Raw genomic sequence first — 24,167 nt, forward strand, 5'->3', positions numbered from 1 at the left:
CCAAAGCAAAAGAAATGCAAGAAAGCAAACTGGTTATCTGAAGAGGCTTTGCAAATAGCTGAGGAAAGGAGGATGGCTAAAGTTATGGGGGAAATAGAAAGATACAAGGTTCTCAATGCGATTTTCAGAAAATAGCAAGGAAAGATAAGAATGCCTTCCTGAACATACACCCAGGAGCACAAAGCATCGGGCCAATGCTCTAAGTACGACCGCAAACAGCGGCCCTACACTGGGCCAGTCTTATCAGCATACTCCCAACGTAGGACATGCCAGTCAACACCGCGTCCAACAATGGCTCAGACTAGCCAATGCTCTCTCAGTGTTGGCGCTGCCAATATCAAACACTGGCTAGCTTTGTCCATGATGCACAGTGCGTTCTCGATTGTCGTGACGCTGGGGCTATGGCGACCCGGCCTTCACTTGGTAGCGTGCAGAGACTCCGGGTTGAAGAAGGACTGAATCTTCGAAGTTGGTAAAATATGTACAAGCAGGTTTACTGGCACTTTGAGAAAACGTATTTACAAGAATATTTACATGAAGAAGAAGGGTACATCAGCAAAATGACAAGCGTTAAGAGTTCATAGCGAGAAGCGACTGGATGAGCCGTTTACCCAGGGCCCAGAGCGACATTTCGTGCTCTGCAGCGTCCTTAAAAACCCCCTATGTCCAGCCCCTCTCTGAAGATGCTGACCAACCAAATCCAGGGCACGCCCCTCAGGTATCGGCATCCAATCGAACACATCATTGCACTGATGGTCTGAAGCACTGACTGGTCCGGCATTCATTCGTTGGGCGTGATCACTTGTTGGCGGGAAAAGCTTGGGAACGGCGAGGAGAGGAGGTACATTTCTATTCTTCAGCAAAGAAACCACAAGCTGGTTCTGACAAGGGGTTTTACTTCTCAGAAACCCGAGTGCACGTGGCGCCGCATAGGGCTCCCAACATGGTCCCTTTTCGACAATTGCAAATCTTTCCTGCATTCCCGGGAAATCACTTAATGGCCGTATGAGTCATGCTCTTCTCTTGTCCTGCACGTCAGCGGACATGTCACTCTGTCGTCTCCTTTGGATAGGAGGCATTCATCACTGGAGGATAGCACTTCTCGACTGGAAGGGTGAACAAAAGAAAGCACTTCCTGCTATTTCCCGCAGGGGGACGTTTCTTTGTGTTTTTCCAGACGTTCTCTTGACAGGGCCAATTTGGCATTTGCAGGTTGTCCACAAAGCAAAACATGCTTACAAAACAGGATTCCTGGAAACAGGCTCACTTAGAGCCAATGGACCATCACCACATATTCACAAAACTTTTCCATGCCCACAGGCGAACAATAGAGCGCGCAAATGCGGATGCTTGGTCGTAACAGCCTCCTCCCCCGCCAGAAGAGACTCGGAGGGCAGCAGCCGCAGCTGCTGCATGAAGAGACGACTTAATGGCCTGCACGTGAATGCTTGAAGCTCGCTGTTGCTTGTCGCGTTGTCTTGATTGTTGTAGGCCAATTTGTTCGAGCTGTCTGAAACTCAACCACATGTCTAAACAAGCACTCGGCTCCCGTCTGAAGAGACCAGGTTAAAAGAAAACTGCCATTGTTGTTCGAGAAAAGCCCACTCTCAAGACGTTCAGGACCCACGTATGCCTCGAAAACCAAACGTGCTGCTTTACATAGTCACATATATTCAAGCGCACGAAAAAAAAAAAAAAAAAAAAAAAAAAAAAAAAAAAAAAAAAAAACCTGATTATCACTTTGGATACATGGTGAGGAACATCTCGGACCGCTTAGAAAGAGCGGCTAAGCGCGTCCGCATTCCCATTTAACTCCCCTTTTTGTATCTTATTTCAAAATTGTACTGCTGTAAAATCAAGCTCCACCTAAGAAGGCGACTGTTCTTCGATGTCGCAGTTTGCAGCCAAGCCAGGGGACAATGGTCCGTCTCTACGGTGAATTTGGCCCCTCCAAGATAGCACTGCAATTTTTGAATGGCCCATACAATGCAAGCGCATTCCTTCTCTGACGCGCAATAAGCCCTCTCTCTAGAACTCAGTTTTCTGCTCAAGTAGAGCACGGGGTGCTCATTACCGTCGTCATCTCTCTGGCAGAGAACAGCACCTAACCCTCGATCACTGGCATCACACTGGACCGTGAATTCTCGGCCATAGTCTGGAGCTCGCAATACCGGACGGCTAATCAGCACAGCCTTCAGGTTTACGAAGGAGGCTTCCTTTTGTTCGTCCCAGACTACATTTGTCGGTTCTGTCTTGCGGAGAGCGTCGGTCAGAGGGCTAGCCAAAGCTGAATAGTTAGGGATGTAGTGATTGTAGTACCCAGTCAGACCCAGGAATGCTCGAATTTCCGTCTTCGTGCTCGGCCGCGGGTAGTCTGCTACCGCAGAAATCTTAATCTCGCTGGGTTTCCTGAAACCTTGACCTACATTGTGACCCAAGTAGTCCACGGTCGCCCTTGCCAGGCAACATTTCTCGGCCTTTACGGTTAGTCCAGCTTGACGCAAAAGGCTCAGTACAGCTCTTAGATGTACCATATGGTCCGCCCATGAGTCGGAAAAAACCGCAATGTCGTCTAAATAAGGCACCGCGAATGTTTCACACCCCTTTAAAACCCTATCCATGAGTCGGGAAAAACAAAATGGAGCATTTTTGAGCCCGAAACTCATCATTGTTGGCTGGTAGCTGCCCGTCGGAGTGACGAAAGCCGCGTATCTGCTGGCGCGTTCAGTGAGCGGTACTTGCCAGTATCCTCGAGTAAGGTCCAGCGTAGTCACATATGCCGCTCTACTGACCTGTTCTACTCTCTCCTCAATATTCGGAATAGGATACACTTGATCCCTGGTGAGAGAATTTAGCTTTCGGTAGTCTACCACAGGCCTAGGGTCTTTACCTGGAGCTTCTACTAAGATCATAGGCGAAGCATAATCGCTTTCCGAGGGTTTTATTACTCCCAATTCCAGCATGCGAGTTACTTCCCTATCCAGAATTTCTCTTTGCCTTGGAGAAAATCGGTAGCACCTTGATCGCACTGGCACGTCTGAAGTCAGCTCAATATCGTGCTCAGTCAAATCAGTTCTGCCTGGCCTGTCCACGAAGCAGGCCTCAAACTCTGTTATTATCTCGCCCAGATCGGACAGCTGGGATTTCTTTAGTTCTCCTCTCTGCTCCGTCTTGTTGAGAAGCTCCTGAGCGTTGCTTCCTTTTCCGCTGAGGCAAATCAAGTTGTCCCCCATCTCCTCGGGAAGGTTTAACGTTAGATTTACCACGGCTTCCCTCTGCACATAAGGCTTCATAAGATTGCAATGATAAATGCGCACTTCTTTACGCCTACCGGGAATTTTCACTGCGTAGTTAGTGTTAGAAAGCTTTGCAACGACTTCAGCCGGTCCTTCCCACTGTACTTCGAGCTTATTCTGCCTTGAACTTCTCAGCAACATCACCTGGTCCCCGATACAAAACGTCCTTTGACGGGCTGACTTATCATAGTACACCTTGGAACGAGCCTGGGCTGACTTCATGCTGGCCTCAACGAGTTCCTTAGTGTTATGTAAGCGATTCAAGAGGTTCAGAATGAATTCTACTACTGTTGGGTCTTCTCCGCGCCCCTCCCAGGCTTCGCGCACCATTCGCAAAGGTGAGCGCAGTGACCTTCCGTACACCAACTCGGCTGGGCTAAATCCAGTGGATTCGTGCGGCACTGACCGCAAAGCGAAAAGCGCTGCAGGCAGGCAGGTATCCCATTCGCGCTTGTTTTCATAGCACAGTCCCCTCAGGACTCGTTTGAGAACAGAGTGCCATCTTTCTACGCTGTTGCTCTGCGGATGATGGATCGAGCTATGCACTACCTTAATGCCGCATCGCTCGAGAAATGAGGTGGTGAGGACACTCGTGAAAACGCTACCCTGATCACTTTGGACCTCGGAAGGGAATCCAACTCGTGCAAACACTGACAGCAGCGAATCCACTACACTCTCGGACGTCACCTCGCGCAGCGGAACAGCCTCTGGAAACTTTGTGGCTGGGCATAACATAGTGAGGATATAACGGTACCCTGACTCGGTCACAGGAAGTGGCCCAACTATATCTATTACTAACCGGTGAAACGGCTCGGTAATGATTGGTACTAACACCATCGGAGCTTTCCACTTATCTTGCGCCTTTCCAACCCGCTGGCACGTGTCGCATGACCGTACAAAATTTTCCGTGTCCTTAAAACATCCAGGCCAATAGTATTCTTGCAACAGCCTCTGCTTTGTTTTCTTTATTCCAAGGTGACATGACCACGAGCTGCCATGGGAAAGTCGCAGTAAGTCTCCGCGGTACTTTTGGGGAACGACTAATTGGTCCCGCTCTACTCCGCGCTTATCCTTGAATAAGCGATACAGCACTCCCTTTCTCATCTCGAAAGAAATATTGTTTGCTGTCTTAGTGGCGCGGTGGCGCTCCCTTATCTCCTGTATATTGGGATCATTGGCTTGCTCTATAGCTAAGTCCTCTCGGGTTCCACTTAAAAGTCTCGTGAGATTACTAGACACTGGCGGCAAGAGGTTACTCTCAAGAACGTCCTCATTCCGCGTCTCATCAAGCTCACTTTCAAGTTGACTTATCTGAGATGCCTCGCTCTCAAAGTTTTCTGACCTGCTATCTTCCGCATTTACCATTGTTTTAACTGCCGTTTCCTCCGCTGTGGATTTTTCTGGAATGAGCAGTGTAGCTAGTTCTCGCGCCTTTGAACGTGTTAAGGCTTGCACAACTCTGTCTCCGAAAAGGATGCCCCTCTTTCGCAGCAGCATGTCCGATTTGTTGGAGAACAAATACGGATAGCACTTAGGAAGCTTTCCTGAAACGGCAGCCTCGGTTGTTAATTCGCCGAAAGGGCCCTCGATGACCACGTTCGCGATCGGCAAGCACACACTCTGTTCCTCAACTACCTGTCGGATCCATGCACACTGTCCTGTATAGTCGGAAGGCGATACATACGCCGGATGGACAACATCCATCGTTGCGGCCGAATCGCGCAGTACCTTGCAAGGCTTCCCGTTGACTACTAGGTCATGCAGGTAGGGTTCTAAAAGCTGCATATTTTCATCGCAGTCCCTGACATACGAGAAAGCAATCTTTTCTTTCCGGCAGTTGACGGCAATGTGACCCTGCTTATTACACCTAAAGCATGTGAGCGGCTTCCTAGCCTCAAGCTTATTCTTTGTGTTCTGCACGTTGGTCACTTCCCCACTTTTCTCACTGCCGTCCTTTCTAGGGAATTTGCCTGAAGAAACCTTCATTTCTTCGTTTCCAACTCTAGCAAAGTGCCTTTCCTGACGGTTTTTCATACTGAACTTGGGATTGCGGGGCCTATCCACTGCTGGGTTGCTGAATTGTCGGCGCGAAGCATACTCCTCAATAAGTTCGGCAGCTTCAGTTGCCGACTTAATTTCGCCTCGGTCCTGTAACCAATTTCTTTCTTTTTCTGGGAGGCAGTTATAAAACTGCTCCAAAAGAATTTGCTCGACTACAGCGTCCCTATCACTGTAGGAATCTGTGCTCTTTAGCCACTCGCCCAAATTAACTCTTAAATTGTACAGGAATTCAGGGTAACTCTCGTCCCTGGACTTAGTAGCTTTCCGAAAACGTTGTCTGAACGCCTCGGCGCTAAGCCTATACTTTCTCAGAAGGCAAGCTTTGACCTTCTCGTAGTTGTCCGCGTCCTCCTTGCTTAGCCGCGCGACAACCTCCGCTGCCTCGCAGGGCAGAACCGTCAATAATCTCTGAGACCAAGTGTCTCGCTGGAAGGACAGTTTTTCGCAGGTTCGCTCAAAGTTAGCCAGATACAGACCGATATCCCCTGATATCACATATGGCTGCATGTACTTTGACATCTTGAAATCTGCCTCCTTGTTGAGAAGAGGTACCGCTAGCTGGGGACAATTGCCCGACCTCTTGCTCAACTCTAGTTCTAATTTCCGGAGCTCAATTTCTTGGTCCAGCTTTTTTGCTTCTCTTTCACGCTTCTTTTCCTCTTTTTCCCACTCACGTTCGCGCTCCCTTTCCTCTTTTTCCCTCTCAAGTTCACGCTCACGCCTCTTTTCCTCTTTTTCCCGCTCTTTCTGCTCTTTTTCCCGCTCCTTCTGCTGTCTGAGCTGTTCCTTTTTTTGACCGATGAGGTTCCATGCTTCACTGAGCTCCTCATCATCGGCTCCCAAATCTGTGATTGCCTTTATAATCAAAGGTTTTCGTGCCAAACCACTTGTATCAATTCCCAATTCCTCACACAATTGCAACAGTTCCGGTTTCTGCAGCTTTTGTAGGTCCATGATCGCTCCGAGTGTCGGCTACTTCCAAAACAACAGTGCAAACTACCAAACCTAAAGGCGTTTCCACACTCTCTTTACCAGTTCTAAAATCTAACCCTGTTCTAGAACCTGGTCCACATCAGAAGAAAAGCCAAGCACTCACCCACACATGCGATCGATGTTCCGAGCTGCCCTCTTGTTGGCCGATTGTTGCTCCTGCTTGTTGCTTGAGATGCCACCTCCGATCACAAGGTGTTGTGGCTTGTAGCTTCAGATCCACCTCCAATCACCAGATGTTGTGGCTTGTAGATTCAGATCCCACCGCTGGTCACCAGTTGTCGTGACGCTGGGGCTATGGCGACCCGGCCTTCACTTGGTAGCGTGCAGAGACTCCGGGTTGAAGAAGGACTGAATCTTCGAAGTTGGTAAAATATGTACAAGCAGGTTTACTGGCACTTTGAGAAAACGTATTTACAAGAATATTTACATGAAGAAGAAGGGTACATCAGCAAAATGACAAGCGTTAAGAGTTCATAGCGAGAAGCGACTGGATGAGCCGTTTACCCAGGGCCCAGAGCGACATTTCGTGCTCTGCAGCGTCCTTAAAAACCCCCTATGTCCAGCCCCTCTCTGAAGATGCTGACCAACCAAATCCAGGGCACGCCCCTCAGGTATCGGCATCCAATCGAACACATCATTGCACTGATGGTCTGAAGCACTGACTGGTCCGGCATTCATTCGTTGGGCGTGATCACTTGTTGGCGGGAAAAGCTTGGGAACGGCGAGGAGAGGAGGTACATTTCTATTCTTCAGCAAAGAAACCACAAGCTGGTTCTGACAAGGGGTTTTACTTCTCAGAAACCCGAGTGCACGTGGCGCCGCATAGGGCTCCCAACATGGTCCCTTTTCGACAATTGCAAATCTTTCCTGCATTCCCGGGAAATCACTTAATGGCCGTATGAGTCATGCTCTTCTCTTGTCCTGCACGTCAGCGGACATGTCACTCTGTCGTCTCCTTTGGATAGGAGGCATTCATCACTGGAGGATAGCACTTCTCGACTGGAAGGGTGAACAAAAGAAAGCACTTCCTGCTATTTCCCGCAGGGGGACGTTTCTTTGTGTTTTTCCAGACGTTCTCTTGACAGGGCCAATTTGGCATTTGCAGGTTGTCCACAAAGCAAAACATGCTTACAAAACAGGATTCCTGGAAACAGGCTCACTTAGAGCCAATGGACCATCACCACATATTCACAAAACTTTTCCATGCCCACAGGCGAACAATAGAGCGCGCAAATGCGGATGCTTGGTCGTAACAATATTGACACTGCCGTAGATACAGAATGTCTATATTGGGCCGAGATGTCCGTTCTTCCTCCAATAATGGTCGCACCGGGTTTTAAAACTGGCTACAATGGGCCAAGTTGTCCTGTGTTCTGCCGTCGTTGGGTTTTTCGTTTTAAAACTGGCTGCAATGGCCCAATTTGTACTGTTTTCGTCCTAAATTGGGGGTTCCGGTGTTTAAACTTGGTTATAATGGAGAATGTTATCCTCTGTTGTTTAAGCATTGGGTGTTCCGGTTTTTAAAGCTGGCTACAATGGACCAAGTTGTCCGGTGTTCTGCCGTCGTTAGCCTTTCCTTTTTTAAAACTGGCTATAATGGGCCATGTTGTCCTGTGTTCTTCGGGCGTTGCCCGTTCCGTTTTTTTTAAACTGGCTACAATGGATCAAAGTGTCCTGTGTTCTTCCGGCGTTGACCACTCCGTTTTTTTTTGAAACTAGCTATAATGGACCTATTTGTCTGGTGTTTTTCTAATATTAGCTATCCCTGTATAAAAACCGCCCACGATGGACCACTTTCTCCCCTGATTTCCTGATTGTCATTGCCATCCTAAAAACGCAGTTTTAATGGGCTGCCGAGTGAATATTTTCCATTGACCATTCAATCAAAACAGATTCTACATTTTTATGGTTGACTACACGTGGGCTCGCCAACCCGTGGCATTTAATTCCGACAACATTTGAGCCGATCTTTCGGACCTCGCAGAGTACCACGTACGGGACGACAATTACTATAACACATTCAAGCACGCACCGCTGCAGCTGTCGAGATTCATCTTTTTGGTGCGCTCATATGCGGCGCACTTTTGGTAGTCAGCTATATGTGTTTACGGTTTTAGGCTATCGGCATGCATGCAGATTTCATCGCAGGCGCGTACGTTTGTCGCACAAGTATATATGATAGCACGACCGTGCGACCACATATGTATACCGCCGTGTGACAGCTACAGGTATTTGCTGGCTAGCGATGACGCAACGATTGAATCATGTTCGAGCGTATGTGCCCGGTTGCAGCCGTCCTCGGCAGACTGGCAGCGGAGCGTTAAGCATTGGCTTCAATAGCTGCAGTGTGTTTTATGGACTTCACCATAATTATAATAGATTGCAACGATCAAGTGGCTAGATTGCGAAAAAAAAGTTGGGGTGGACGTTTCGGAGGCACACGCATTTATTCGCAGGTGGCTGCATGGTTCCTGTGACAGAGGGGGTGGAAGAAAAAGGCGTTATGCTGAAACCTGCCCTGGCGAACCAAGCATGCCACCTGTGAATGCAGTTGCAGGGTCAGCCCCCTGCACTATGCCTATGAAAGTGCGCTCCAGCTCCCTGGCCCCTTTTACTTCCCGAGAGCAAGCCCTGTCCAACCTTGCCACTGCCGTGCAAGCCCCTGCTGCTACTCTGCCTGCCACTGCCCTGCCAGCTGCAGCTGTGTGTGCCATCAGCGCTGGCTAGTAACAACTGTCGGCTAGTAACAATTGCAATAAACATTATCTCTTTGTGAACGCTGCCCTTGTTTTGTGAATATTTACTGGATGAGCGGCAATTTGCATTAATATGGCCACCCTTATTTGAAAGGCCATTATTGTCCCAGCAAGTTCGATGTGCTGTCACAAATATGGCTTGAATGGAAAAGGCTGCATTTTAGGGCCTGCACAGGCAGTGCCACAAAATGTGTAATCTTGGCATCATCAATGCGACATGAATGCAGTACCCAGTGCACCTATGAACCATTGGATGAATATTGGTATCGACAATATGCGGCATGAATGGAGTAGCCAGTGCACCTGCAATGGCTAACCATTGGTGTGATATTGGCATTGACAATGGGTCATCAATAGAATAAATTCAGTTCAGTTCAGGCGTTCAGTCGTGTCCGACTCTTCGTGACCCTATGGACCATGTCACGCCACGCTTTCCGGTCTCTCACTATCTTCTTAACATCGCATAGCTTCATCTGCAATGCCTCGAGAATGCCATCTAACCATCGCGTTCGCTGCCTACCCCTTCTCCGGCGACCCTCAACCTTTCCCAACATCAAATCTTTCTCCAGCGACTCCTCTCTTCTCATCAGATGACCAAAGTAGCTGAGCTTTAACTTTAGAATTTGACCCTCCAATGAGCAGTCAGGGTTTATGGTCGACAATATCGACTGATTTGATCTTCTGGCAGTCCAAGGAACTCTTAAGAGTCTTCACCAGCACCACAATTCAAACGCGTCAATTCTTCGGCGGTCAGCCTTTTTCACAGTCCAACTCTCGCATCCATACATCACAACTGGAAAGACCATGGCACGGGTTATACGGATCTTGGTTGGCAGACTAATGTCTCTGCTCTTTACTAGGCGGTCAAGGCTAACCATTGCTCTCTTTCCCAGAAGCAGGCGTCTCCTAATTTCATGGCTGCAGCCTCCTTCCGAGGTAATCTTGGCGCCCAAGAACAGAAAATCTGTCACAGCTTCCACTTCTTGTCCATTGATGCTCCAGGACTTGATAGGGCAAGACGCCATGATCTTCGTCTTTTTAATGTTCAGTTTAAGCCCAAACTTCTCACTCTCTTCTTGTACGCGCATCAGAAGTCTCTTGAGTTCCACTTCACTTTCTGCCATTAAAGTGGTATCATCCGCATATCTAAGGTTGTTGATACGTTTTCCAGCAATCTTCACTCCAGCTGAAGACTCATCCAGACCGGCCTTCCTCATGATGCACTCTGCATATAGGTTAAATAGGCAGGGCGACAGTATGCAGCCTTGCCTCACCCCTTTCTCAATCGGAAACCAATCAGTAAGACCATGCCCAGTTCTGACTGTGGCCTCTTGCCCTTCATAAAGGTTCCTGAGGAGACAGATGAGGTGAATTGGAACTCCCATCTCTTGGAGAGCTTGCCACAATCTGCTGTGATCTACGCAGTCAAACGCTTTCGCATAATCAATAAAGCAGAAGTAGATGGGTTTTTTAACTCTCTTGCTTTTTCCATGATCCAGCGAAGGTTGGCAATTTGGTCTCTAGTTCCTCTGCCCTTGCGAAACCCAGCCTGCACTTCCGGAAGCTCCCGATCCACATACTGCTGCAGCCTACCTTGCAGGATTTTTAACATCACCTTGCTAGCATGCGAAATAAGCGCGATCGTGCGGTAGTTGGAACAATCTTTGGCACTGCCTTTCTTTGGAATGGGGATGTAAACTGACCTCCTCCAATCCTGTGGCCACTGCAGGGTTGTCCAAATCTTTTGACAATGTATGCAGTGTGTTAACAGCGTCGTGGTTGAGGTTTTGAAGCAACTCAGCTGGAATACCATCAATTCCGCTAGCTTTGTTCTTAGCAAGGCTGGCTAAGGCCCATTCAACTTCACTCTTCAGGATGCCCGGCTCGAGATCAGTAATCACAACCGTCCTATGTTGGGTTTGCACATCCGGGTCCTTCTTGTACAGTTCTTCTGTGTATTCCTGCCACCTCTTCTTTATCTCTGAGGCTTCAGTGAGGTCCTTGCCTCGTTTGTCCTTTATCACACCCAGCTTAGCACAGAATAGAATAAATAGCTAGTATTAAACAGATATTGGTAATACCATGATGATATAATCCTGGACAGTATTGGCAAGAATCATGGTGCATGAATGGAAAGTCTTATATCATGCCTACATTGCTGGCTCCAGCTTGGTTGAACACTAGACCAGTCTTGGAACGAAAGATGGGCCAAGAATGGAGAATGTAGTAAAATGCCCAAATGCCAATATCAATCCAATATTGATGCCATTCTTTTCTAGTGATGAACCATTATTGGACCAATGCTGGTGGGCTGCTTGGGCAGTGCCAAGCAGTTGAGGACTTCATATGTCTTCCTTTTGTCCTCGTCCTTCTCTGCGCTGTATGTTTCCATCATGAATAACCAACACGCCCAGACTGCTACGGTACGGAGTTGAGGACAACAGCCAATTGACGAACGCAAGAGCTCTGTATAAGACAATCAAAGATATCAAAGGAAGCTTCTGTGCTAAGCTGGACGTGATAAAGGACAAACGAGGCAGGGACCTCACTGAAGTCTCGGAGAGGAAAGAAGGGGTGGCAGGAATAGACAAAAGAACTGTACAAGAAGGACCCGGAAGTGCAAACCCAACATAAGACGGTTGTGATAACTGATATCGAGCTAGGCATCCTGAACAGTGAAGTTGAATGGGTCTTAGCCAGCCTTGCTAAAAACGAAGCTAGCGGAGTTGATGGCATTCCAGCTGAGTTGCTTCAAACCCTAGCTCAACCATGACAACGCTGTTAACGTTCTGTATACTGTCAGCAAATTTGGACACCCTGCAGTGTCCACAGGATTGGAGGAGGTCAGTTTACACCCCCATTCCAAAGAAAGGCAGTGCCAAGGATTGTTCTAACTACCGCACGATCGCGCTTATTTCGCATGCTAGCAAGGTGATGTAGAAAATCCTCCAAGGTAGGCTGCAGCAGTATGTGGATCGGGAGCTTCCGGGCGGGCAAACTGGGTTTCGCAAGGGCAGAGGAACTAGAAACCAGATCGCCAACCTTTGCTGGATCATGGAAAAAGCAAGAGAGTTCCGGAAACCCATCTACTTCTGCTTTATTGATTATGCGAAAGCGTTTGACTGCGTAGATCACAGCATATTGTGGCAAGCTCTCCAAGAGATGGGAGTTCCGATTCACCTCATCTGTCTCCTCAGAAACCTGTATGAAGGGCAAGAGGCCACATTCAGAACTGGGCATGGTCTTACTGTTTGGTTTCCGATTGAGAAAGGAGTGAGAAAGGCTGCATACTGTCGCCCTACCTATTTAACCTATATGCTGAGTGCATCGTGAGGAAGGCCGGTCTGGACGAGTCTTCAGCCGCAGTGAAGAATGCTGGGAAACGTATCAACAACCTTTGATATGCGGATGATGCCACTTTAATGGCAGAAAGTGAAGTGGAACTCAAGAGACTTCTGATGCGTGTACAAGAATAGAGTGATAAGTGTGGGCTTAAACTGAACATTAAAAAGACAAAAATCATGGCGTCTTGTCCTATCAAGTCCTGGAGCATCAAGGGACAAGAAGTGGAAGCTGTGACAGATTTTCTCTTCTTGGTCTCCAAGATTACCCCGGAAGGAGACTGTAGCCATGAAGTTAGGAGACGCCTGCTTTTGGGAAAGAGAGCCATGGCTAGCCTTGACCGCCTAGTAAAGAGCAGAGACATTATACTGCCAACCAAGATATAACTCGTGCTATGGTCTTTCCAGTTGTGATGTATGGATGCGAGAGTTAAAAGACCGCATTCAGCTAGTAAGTATTTCAGGCCTTTATTCAGATGAAAAAAACTACTAATACAGGCGTACCACGAGGCTCAACACTAGGCCCCCTTCTTTTTCTTGTCTATATTGTCACGTCTCGATAGAACTCCAGGGAGGACCCAAAGATAGGGCGGGTTTAATAATCAATCTGGACGAGTCTTGAGCTCCAACTTCCTTCTCCTCCAGGCTCGCGCTTGTGGGGCCAGTCACCATCTTTGGCGTCGTCTTCTATGCGGCAATATTAATGACCTGCATAATCGCCTCACGTCTTCAAAATGCGTCTTATATGCCGACGATTCTTCAGTCTTCACTTCAGACAAATTCGTATCGACTGTAGTTAGTAATCTTAACAAAGACCTTGCTCATATTTCAAACTGGTGTGAACTTAATATGCTTTAAATTAATCCTTCAAAAACTTATTTCCTTCTATTCCCCAGCCAGACAACTATTGCATCCTCACCGTGCATTCGAATTGGCCAGCATATAATTACAGCAAGCGGTTACTGCATCTACTTGGGCGTGAAGTTGGATTCACATTTAAAATTTCATCTGCATATTGCCCACGTCAAAACTAAACTAGCATTTGGCATACGCAACCAGAGCACGAGCCTTTTTTTTCAAATGCTACACTGATGTCATTGCATTATGCATTCATACATTCCCACATCGCTTACGCCATTGTAGCCTGGGGAAACACTTAAACAGGCACTTAATTTCTCTACAAACGATTCAATATCGTGCACTTAGAATAATTACTTACACCTTCAATGAGCGCTAAGACTTTACTTCGTAACCATGGAATCCTGGCAGTCATTGAGCTCGTTAAATACAACCTATGCACATTCTTCTACAAGTTATTAAACGACGAGCTTCCAGTATCACTTATCCCACAAATTTCACTAATAGATGATAACAAAACGTGATCTGCAGGAAACAAAAATTTATTACTTCCTAGAGTACGAACAAATTATGGGAAACAAACTTAATTTTTCTGCCGGTCTGGAACGCGTTATCATCATCATCAAATCTTTTAACAAAAACAGGTTTGCATCCGAAGTTAAACGTTTGTTTTTAGCAACAGACAATAATTGATACTTAATAATGACTATGTTATCAGCTCAGCGTAGTATGTATTTTTATCGGGTTTAACATGTTCAAAGTCTGTACTGTCATGCCTTTTTATGCATATCTTTTATTGCTGTTTGATTTTGGTGTTTAACTTACTTGCTCAGTTCGTTTTATGTTGCAAAGTAATGTTATTTTTATTATCAACTTATTTATAGTCTAATTTATCTTACTGTCAAATATTTCTCCTGTATATTAATCTTTATCTAACATTCATAGGAGGTCGCTGACTCTGGGACCTCCTTCTGTATGTAATGCTGGAATGTACTCAAGGATGATATAATAAAATTGAATTGAATTGAACTGTGCGACCACCAAAACCACCCGATTCCGGACAACCAACTAGCCGAAAAACTTAACCGCGTAATTTGCTGTGTATTCAGACAGAAAATAAGCAGTTTGAAATTTGCCAGATTCTCATCAACCGCACAGTCATGTCCCACATAAGTTTTATTCCTTCCGGAATCTAGAAAACTATCGAATCACTAAACTTGTTGATAGTATAACACTAAGGTAATAAAAAGTGCATTTCTATGCCATATTTTTCAGCATTTATTGACACGAGTGGTACCGACAGATCGCAAGGTGGGCAAGAAAAAAGATCCTTCAACTTTGTGTGCAAGCTGTCCATTTCACTTAGAAGTTTTTGCTCAAAGATAATGGCACACGTGCTGTTCTCTCACTTCGTAATATTTTGGTACGTGTATAAATTTTTAATTTATTTTAATCGTATAGCCAATATGGCTCTCGCAAATTCATCTCATGCGATACTCAACTAGGTTCATTTATGTATGGCATAAGGTCTATGCATACACTTGAACGTACCAGTAGACGCTCTCAGATTTTGGAAAAGGCCGCCTTCGATAATGTTCCGCACCAACGAATATTATACTTAAACTTTCAAGATTACACTAATGCCCTTGTATCAAACTGGAGATCTAATTTACTTACTAACTGAAAACAAATTGTGTATGCTAACTACCTCTCCTCGTCTTGCTCTCCAGTCCTATATATATGCAGGTTCTCTAAGGCACAGTACTTGGACCGTTGCCCTTTTTAACTTACATTTGGTTTGCCTAGTAACATATCTTCTAACATTCGCTTATTCGCAGACGACTGCGGAATTTACCGCCCCATTAATAGCATATCTGACTCCCGTGTTATACAAGATGTTCTATAAAGTAATTGAAATTTGACGACGATAGATGCAAGGTCAATGTTCTTGGCCACTAACAAAACGTTACTGCTCTCTTTTCAGCACCTGTAAAACTTTCAGATATCATTACTTCCTTTTTGCCTCGCGAATATCACTTTTTCAGTCTAACAAGTACCTTGGCGTCACACTCAATACACTTGGCCTGAGTACATAATGACCATTATTGATCAAGTCAATCGCACTCTTGTTTGCCTCCGTCGAAACCTACGACTAAATTTTTCATCGGAGAAAGCATTAACTCATCTAACATACATCAGACATAAAACAGAGTACGCATGCTCACTCTGGTACCCTCCATCAATCTCATTTCTTAGAAATGCGCATCCAGGGTTATTTTCTCTGACTGCTACTATAGTAGCAGTGTCACTGCACTTAAATTACGCGCTAACAAATCTTACAAAGAGATATTCGGACTTTGTCTTCTTCACAAATTCTACCACATGTAAATGTTTCAGCAGCAATCTTATCACGTCATCGATAGCCAAGCCGCACCAAAAGCCGTATATCCACTTCCAGCACAAACTGTTCCTTCTTAGCGAAGACCGCTCGGTACTGGGGTAATCTGCCTGCCAATGCTGTCCACCACTCAGACGCAAACGGCGTCAAGACTGCCATTGAATCAGCCTTTCACTAGTACATATATATTATGCCCATCTCTCATGTGATGCCCCACAATAGGGGCATTTGTGGTACTAATAATAAATAATAAAAGAAAATAATTTACCGTCAATTTTCTAATCAACTTGTTTGCTCAGCATTCACTAAGAATTTGCTGACTGAGGAGGCCAGCTTCACGAAAGGAGAACCACCCCAATCCCGCCTCTATATAGGGCCATCTACTTGGGAATTAAACGACGAGATTTAAATAAAGTGCATTTGAAGAGAACCGTATACAATCATCTCCACGGGCAAGTACTTCGGTCCTTCTAACAATATCCCTGTCTTCCACACATCCTCTATTCGCACAAGGTGTTAATTTACATATATATGTCACCCTGGAATCGCCCCTACTTTCGCAGGTGGGAAAAATTGAGATGCGCTTCATTCGTTTAGCGCAGCACGCTTCACAGTCCGTATATATGGGCCACTATAGATCTCGAAACGAGGGAAATAAGTGGAGGCCGAGATCTACGTCACACACGTTATCTTCCGATGTGTATCCACCTATCAGGCTGACTGACGTCTGTGGGACTTGTGACGCGTGCCACATTTTTTAAGAATTTTTTTTTCCAGCTATACTGACTCTTTGGAGGACGAGCTGCAATGCTGCGAATACAACGTAAAACCTAAAATAAAAATGAGAAATGTTAATTAGCTATTTATTCCCGGGGATAAAAAACTCTAAAGTCAGTTACTTTCTAAAATTTTCCGACATCGTGTGAAAGCAGAGTTGCGCAGATTTCAGTCTTCTGAGTTGCCTGTTGTTGGCTGAAGTGAGGCACACATTTTCCACAAATAAAATGTCGTTTTTGCCCGCGCAGTCGTTCACCTCACGTCTGCGTTCTCGTCTTCCTCACTGTGCTGCAGATAGCCTGCAGCCTTGCTATGCAGCTGAAAAAAATGAAAAAAGAAAAAGGGAAGATTCTTCTCCAGCCTCGGTATTCGCGCTTTCACGCTGATTTGAAGACAGGTGGAAGTCAACTTAAGAAGTGAAAGGGGCTAGCCAAGTTGGTAATTGACCTCAGCAAGCAGAAAATAAGACGTTATCCCTCGCGGATCTGTAGAGCGCAAAGGCCGCGGCTTCAGATCACACGCGTCTGATCTGTGACGTTAGACGTTCCCCACCAGCTTTCAATATAGCGCTTGCCACCTCCATTCACTGTGCTCACATTATGCATGAGGTAAGCTGCCTCGTTCTTAAAACTTGTAATTTCCAGTATACCAGGGCTACATTTCAAAGAAAAGGGTTGCCTTATGGCTTACTGGCTTTAACGCCCCAAGGCGACTCGATCAAGCTATGAGGGAGCCTTAGTGGAGGGCTCTGGAATCGTAGACTATACCTATAGACCTTTGCAACGAGGGCCTCCTAGGCGCCACCATATTGCTCGCTGGGCTGTTGTGTGCGCATGAAGTCAACACGCTGGAGGCGGCAGCAGAACCGGTTTGCAACAGTCCAAAGAGGAGGCGTTTCGACAACCTCCTCGCCCGATGCAAAGGCCTGTAAGATGTACTCCCGTAAAATGTGTTGCGGGGCTAGTTGGTGCATGCCAGACATGGCAGTAATTGAATTACAGTAATGAAATTACTGTAATTTAAATACTTTTCCGGTAATTTGTAATGTAATGAATTACTTTTTCGGCTTGGTAATTTAGTAATGTAGTGAATTACTTTTTGGTAGTAATTTCGCAGCAAAATAATTAATTCCTCTCGAAATTACTTTTACTAAAGTGCGCCATCACTTCTTCAATAGACAACAAAGTAGAGCGCGCGAAAGCAGGAACGACGTGCTGCAATCCGAAGCCAGCGTAACGGATTGGCAAAAGGTGACAGAATTGAGCAGAACTATAGTCAACTAGAATACACTGGAGAACAAGTTGTTTTGTTTAATAACTTTACTTAGTTTGCGCATTTATGGAAACTAGAAAGTAATTTCAAAGTAATTGAATTACTCAGTCGAAGTAATTGTAAAGTAATTTCATTACTTTTGGCGAGCAGTAATGAGTACTGTAATTTATTACTTTCTGCGATTTTCAGCGAAGTAATTAGTAATGTAATTTAATTTAATTCCTTTTTAAAAGTAAATTTGCCATGTATGGTTCATGCCCGTAAGCTTATGTAAAGTGGAACAGAAACAACACAATAAGACAAGAGAGACAGGAAAGGGCAATATCCTGTCTCTCTTGTCTTATTGTGTTGTTTCTGTTGCTCTTTACATAAGTTTACGCCTATAAGATGCCTTGCTTTCTCCGCCTCTATAGAAAAGCGGCCACCGCGGCCAGGATTCGAACCCGCGTTCTCGAGGTGACGAGACCAACACCCTATAGGGGAGAAAACCTGGGCCAGGGGGCGCTGCGCCGCTCTGTGCGTCAGCGCCCTCCATGGAGACCACGTCAAAATCTACGCGCAGCCCGGCCGCGTCGTCTGCTCCCCGCCTCATAGAAAAGCATGCTGTCGTCTGCTCCGCGCTGCTTTCCAGCACGTGTTTGCGCGCGCGCGCTCGGTTGTTTCTCTTCTCCTCCGGCCGCATTGTGGCCGCCGTCACGCTCTAACAAAAGGGGGCAAGAAAAAAAAAACTGGAATGAAAAAGTGACGGCGCGCTTTTTCGCAAAACTCGTGAAAGTGTTTTTCTCTCTTCTCCCTTTCGTGTTGAAACGATGGTTGTCAGTTTTTTTTTTTAGGTATCTCGCACCTTTATTTGCAACTGGCGGTGCCGCAGCAGCCATCGCGGAACCAAGTCGGCCTCAAGAAACAGATATATGTCATTAATGCCATCACTCGGCGCTTATAAAGGGAAAACACATACCTTAATCGTTCTATCCTCATACGCGATCCTGCTTCGGGAGCTCAAAACTGCACATTCGCTAGAGATAACTGAACTAGGGATTGCACAGCGTAGCTGTGGAATTAAGAAAACAAAGGTTTACTTGGAGAGATGTCCCCGCCTGCATGAAAAGTCGTCAGGCATTTCCTCCTTCTTCGTCTCGGGGAGAGAGGAAACTGCCGAAAAAATGGCATGCCTCGGCTTCTCGTCAGTGATCCAGGTCGTTAAGAAACCTCTCATCGTTAAAGGTAGATAAGTCATTGATTTCGGATGGCAGCGCCACAGCAGCGAACTCCCCCTGACCGCGGTCAGCAGGAACCAAAGGGTATACAAAGCGGCATGCTTTGTGCCTTTGTAAGGAACGCGTCCTAAACGCGAAGAAAACAGGCACCACGGTGCCGGCAGCATCGCCTAAAACGTCTGTCCCCAAAGAGTTTAATAGGCCCCTTTCAAGTGAGCAGTCACAAATGGAAAGGAAACTCCCCAACCAGCGCCCGGAGAACTCGTCGCTGTGTACACGCGTATCAATTCTCAACGAGAAGGCTGGACCCTTCATTCTCTGAACAACATGGAAGTGACATCAAGAGGTGCCACCTCAAGTCCTTCAAAATACCTGTCGCTTGCCTCTGCCTTCGAGTACAGAATTCGCGTTCATGTTGTTGTTGTTGTTTTTTTGTCTGAGCCTGCCAAGAAGCGCTCTTTGAAAACAATGTCCGCGGCGATAAATTAATCATAATTTCTCACTTTCAAAAGCACCGATAAAAAGCGGGCCTCCAGCCAGCCTCTATTTCAGCCGGGGCACAGAAAAAAGCAAAAATAAGAAACACCACTGGCAAAGAGCGCCAGCTTCGCGCGCACAGACGCACGACCATCCCCCCTCGTCCTCACTCTCCTTCTTCCGCTCCGCGTGCACGTGCGGCTGCCTGTAGCACGCGCTCCCGAGCGAGCGGGCTACGCAGACTCCGCAGACAGCAGCACGCTGCGCGGGCGCGGATGCGCGTAGGTTTTGTAGTTCCTCTCCGCTCCGCTGGAAACCGAGCGCTGGCGTCGCGGAGCAAACTCCAGCTTTGGTTCCCTATACCCACCGAGCCTCAGCGGCAGGCTGCAAACAAAAGGGAGTCGTTGAAAAACCTGTTATTTCTCGTGAAAGCTGCCCTTCCTGCCATATGCAGTGAAACTTTCTGCTGTTTCACGACCACTCTACACCTATACTTCGTTTCATACATCAGGTGCAACGCAGCGAAAGCTACGCAAGTAGTGCGCAAGAAAAAAAAAAGGAGGCGTATCACTACGCGCTCGTTTTGTGGCCGAGTGGTTTCTGCGGAAACGGGCTCTATTCCGAGCATACACGTTTGCAATAACTTGCTTCGCATGCCTAGGTACCTTCGCAGTGCGGATTTTATAGAAAAAATGCGCACTGGAGAACCATTTTTTCAAAAAGAGATGCGCAGCGCGAAGGGCACAGCCAGCGCCATCTAGTGGCACAGCTGGCAAGGTTGCGGGGCAGCGAAAACGCGACACGAACGAAAACGACATAAAAAAACATACAAATTCACCGAATCCGATCCTTTCACCCTAAAAAAAGGTGCTCCTTATGAAGTTCGTGGCAAATGTAAGATGTATTAAGCTTGCAGACACAGCAACTATTATTTCCTCTAGTCAAGAGCAGGCACTATTTTTCATCGCGGATGCGGAGAGCGCAAACAAGAGCTGTAGCTTTGGCAGTGTTTCACTTGATGTATGTGTCCGATACGGCTCATGCGAGCCCCAAGGAGAGGGCGCTCACCTGGGCGGCCATGATGCGCTGCCTTTCGGCGATGAGGTTACACTTGGCGCAGGCGCAGTCCTTGAATCGGCACTGGCGCTTGTGCCCCTTGAGCCACGAGATGACGCCGTGGTTGCGGCAGCGCGCGCACTTGGGTCTCCGGGCGGCGGTCGAGGATGTGGTGCTGGGACTGGGCACGCCGCCGCCACCGCCGCTCATTGCGTCACGACCGCAGGGCGTCGCTCAAGCTGCGTCCGCCGAAGCATGGAGTCCCTCGAAACCACCTAGAGGGAAAACGTCGAGGTGCCACTGCATGCCTCTGATTGGTTGGTTGGTTGGTTTGGTTGGTTTATGGGGTTTAACGTCCCAAAGCAACTCAGGCTATGAGAGACACCGTAGTGGAGGACTCCGGAAATTCTGACCACCTGGGGTTCTTTAACGTGCACTGACATCGCACAGCACACGGGCGCCTTGCTTTTCGCCTCCGTCGAAAGGCGGCCGCCGAGGCCGCAGGCCTCCTCCCGGGCCCACGTATGCATCTTCGGCTTGTCATAATATTATGCCCCTGAAGAGTGTTTTATCCACCAGGCGAATATGGCGGCAAGGGTAAACGTCTAGTTAGGTTGATCAATGTTTGGCGTATACATGCATGGATTTGCAATCAAGAACACAAATGGCGGCTGCCACTAAGCACGAAACAAGTCATATTGACCGTAAACGAGCAACCTAAATAATTTTTTTTTTTCAATCACGTTCAATAAGGCATGCTTTTGTGTCTACCTCACGAAAGTTTTCTTGTAATAAAATCTGCCTTATAGACTCAGTTTGATATATAGCCAAGACAAGCAGGGAGTTAAAAACCTTGTTGCCATTGTTACTTCAGTGGGAAACGTTCATGGATGGCTCATCCTAAATTTTTCCTCCGGGTGTAGTTCTTTGAAACTCTTGCACTGCCGGGAGGGAATCGGTGTTCACAAAGAAAGATCGAATCCAAACAGAAGGTTTCGTCGTAGGTCAAACAAACATATTATATTTAAAATAATAATAATATTTCACTTCATTGAAAATATGATCCAGACGTTCCGCCACAAAAATGTATTGACGAACGGATGAGAGCAAACATGCACACAATTATCGGCGGCCTTATAATACAATTGCGGCGACCTTAACCCCGCAGTGTTTCTAATTTCATCCGCCAACCTAACTTCATGCGGCCCCTTATGCTCCGACTGCCTTATCTTACAATCCACTGCAGTTACCCTTAGGATATGCCGAATTAACATGTGCCGAGGATGCGATTTATTTCCTAATGTGGTAAGTTTTCAGAAAAAAGAACACAATGCCGGCACCACCAAGAGGTTCAGATGATAAAGTGAGCTATTAGCATGCCTGTATGCTAATAGCTGTATGCTCTAAAATTGTATATTCGTTATAGATAGCAGCGACATACTATAGAAAAGGCCGAGCTGAAAACACCTCTCTCGAAAGTAGTTTACGTCCGTTATTACTTACGATAGTAAAATGCACGTTATATTATGGAGGCCTTACGCGTGAAGGTATCCTATTTGATGATTGGCCAGGGGGGTTACGTTGACTAAAGGAGCGATCGTAGGGATTGTTTTTCCCGTTCGACAAAGCGGAGCGTTGCCGACGAAGAGTCGACTCTCGATGCTGGCGGATTCCAGTTTCTGTCTGCAAACGTTTGCCGTAATACCAATAATTTCGGAGTCACTTATTTTACATCGTTTTTGCTTGCACTATTCAACAGAAGTGGGCAACCTCATGACTGTCGGCTACTATGTGGTGCTTGCTGTACCGTCTTCACAGGCGTGTGAGCCATATATATATATATATATATATATATATATATATATATATATATATATATATATATATATATATATATATATATATATATATATATATATATATATAGCGAAACAAATCACACAACTTGGCTGCATAACCAACAAAACAATCGGCACATGACCAGCCTTCACTAGTCTTAAGGCCTGGTGTGCTTCGTACCAATTTGTTATAGCTATCGATTGCATGTAGAGAATACTAATGTTTCTTTTTTATTGTTGTTGCAAAAAAACGAATTTCGAAAACTGAATTCGCGGCACGTTTATTCCCTTTTCGGTCTAAATCAAAAAGTCATAACCCTATACCGATTGAAAAGAAACAGAGGGCTCCGCAGTTCACGACACGGCGATCTAAAAAAGTGGCGTAGTGGAACAACGAGACAACGTGATTATGGCAGGGCAAAAAGCACGAAGGTGCCGGGAGAAGTTGCACATGCAAGCCCGTCACCTGCAGCTTTTCGTCAGGAGATCCTCATTTCGAATCGTATATGCTATCTCTATATTCCCGTTCCCTAAATATATATTCTATATTCTCCAGAATAACCTTGCTTTGATCTGCTCCTTCTTCATTTTCGGATATACACGACCTCGAACAAATTTTGCAAAGCAGAAACAGCGCAGCTCGCGATGAGCTGATGAACGTGCTATCGTTATTTGCATAACCAACACAGCGGGGAAAAATGCTAACGGATGAGATGATAAAGCTTATAAGGCGAACTAACATAGAAGAAAGGTATTGCTGAGGAAGAGGTAAAACTGTCTTAGCATGTCAACAGTTGACATAGAGCTTAAAAGCTGAAAAATGCAAAAGCTTTACTCGGGGATTGCATACTAAAGCCCAGTGAAAAAAACACTTCCTCTATAGCTCCATTGTTCATCTTTCGAATTCGAACACTGCAGGTGGAAAAAGGAGGCTGAAGAATTCAGTACCTCCATGATGTGAGGGTTCATAGCGGCCACTTTAGTTAGGGCCTCTTACTTAGACAGACGGCTGCCTACCACCTGAATTCTTCGAGGAACCTCTTGTTTGTGAAGATGTGCTGTGCGTGTGCGTGTGCGACGATACTGTTGTGCTTCCGATGTCTATGCAGTACATTCCGGTTTCGTGTCCTCGTATTGCGATCGAAACGTTTGATGCGACCGTGACACCTAACTATTAGAACTGCGCGAAGAAATCTCTCCTGGTTCCTAATTGTTTGGTGTCGGTAACCAAAGGCTGCACGCGATTGTGGACTAATAATTGATCCACGCAGCCAGTTCTTTTAGCAGCTATAGAATGAAGCTTGCCTGTTACAGTTCAGACATGTCAATATCAGTGGCTTTGGTTACGGACGCACCTCAGTGGAATGTCGCACCATCCCAAGTGAATGCTCAACTGCGTGGTATAATTAGTAATTCTCTGAAAGCCACAGAGCGCGATGCTTTGGAATATCTGCTGTCGAAATATTCATCCGTTTTTTACTCCTCGAAGCCCATCAGTTCACGCTCCTCCCGGGCCTCGCACCAATCATCGAATTGACACCGGTGATGCACATCCAATTCACCAAAAACCGTATCGTGATTCGTGTGGCGTCTTCTGAGCGCAAGGTCATCAATGAGCGAGCACATGAAATGTTGGACCAGGGTGTCATTCAAGAATCGTGCAGTCCCTGGGCGGCTCCAGTAATTCTTGCGCGCAAGAAAGATGGCACATGGTGATTTTGTGTAGATTACCGCCGCTTGAACTCAGTCACTAAAAGGAATGTCTACCCGCTTCCCCGCATTGATGACGCCTTTGACTGCTTATATTCTGCATCATATATCTTGATT

At 46.4% G+C, this 24,167-nt stretch overlaps 1 protein-coding gene across 1 annotated transcript in view; it reads right to left on the reverse strand.

Moving 5' to 3' along the window:
* The window catches only part of LOC146181991 (uncharacterized), a 105,521-nt gene that overhangs the window by 16,466 nt on the left and 64,888 nt on the right, over nt 1-24,167 (reverse strand). The window contains exon 2 of the mRNA XM_084576992.1: nt 20,515-20,777. Within this exon, the coding sequence (XP_084433118.1) occupies nt 20,515-20,712 (198 nt within the window). The 5' untranslated portion in view covers nt 20,713-20,777. The remainder of the gene's footprint in view (nt 1-20,514; nt 20,778-24,167) is intronic.

Source organism: Amblyomma maculatum, chromosome 8 (genome assembly GCF_055883805.1).
Source record: "Amblyomma maculatum isolate TAMU_Amacu chromosome 8, ASM5588380v1, whole genome shotgun sequence".
Taxonomy (NCBI): domain Eukaryota; kingdom Metazoa; phylum Arthropoda; class Arachnida; order Ixodida; family Ixodidae; genus Amblyomma; species Amblyomma maculatum.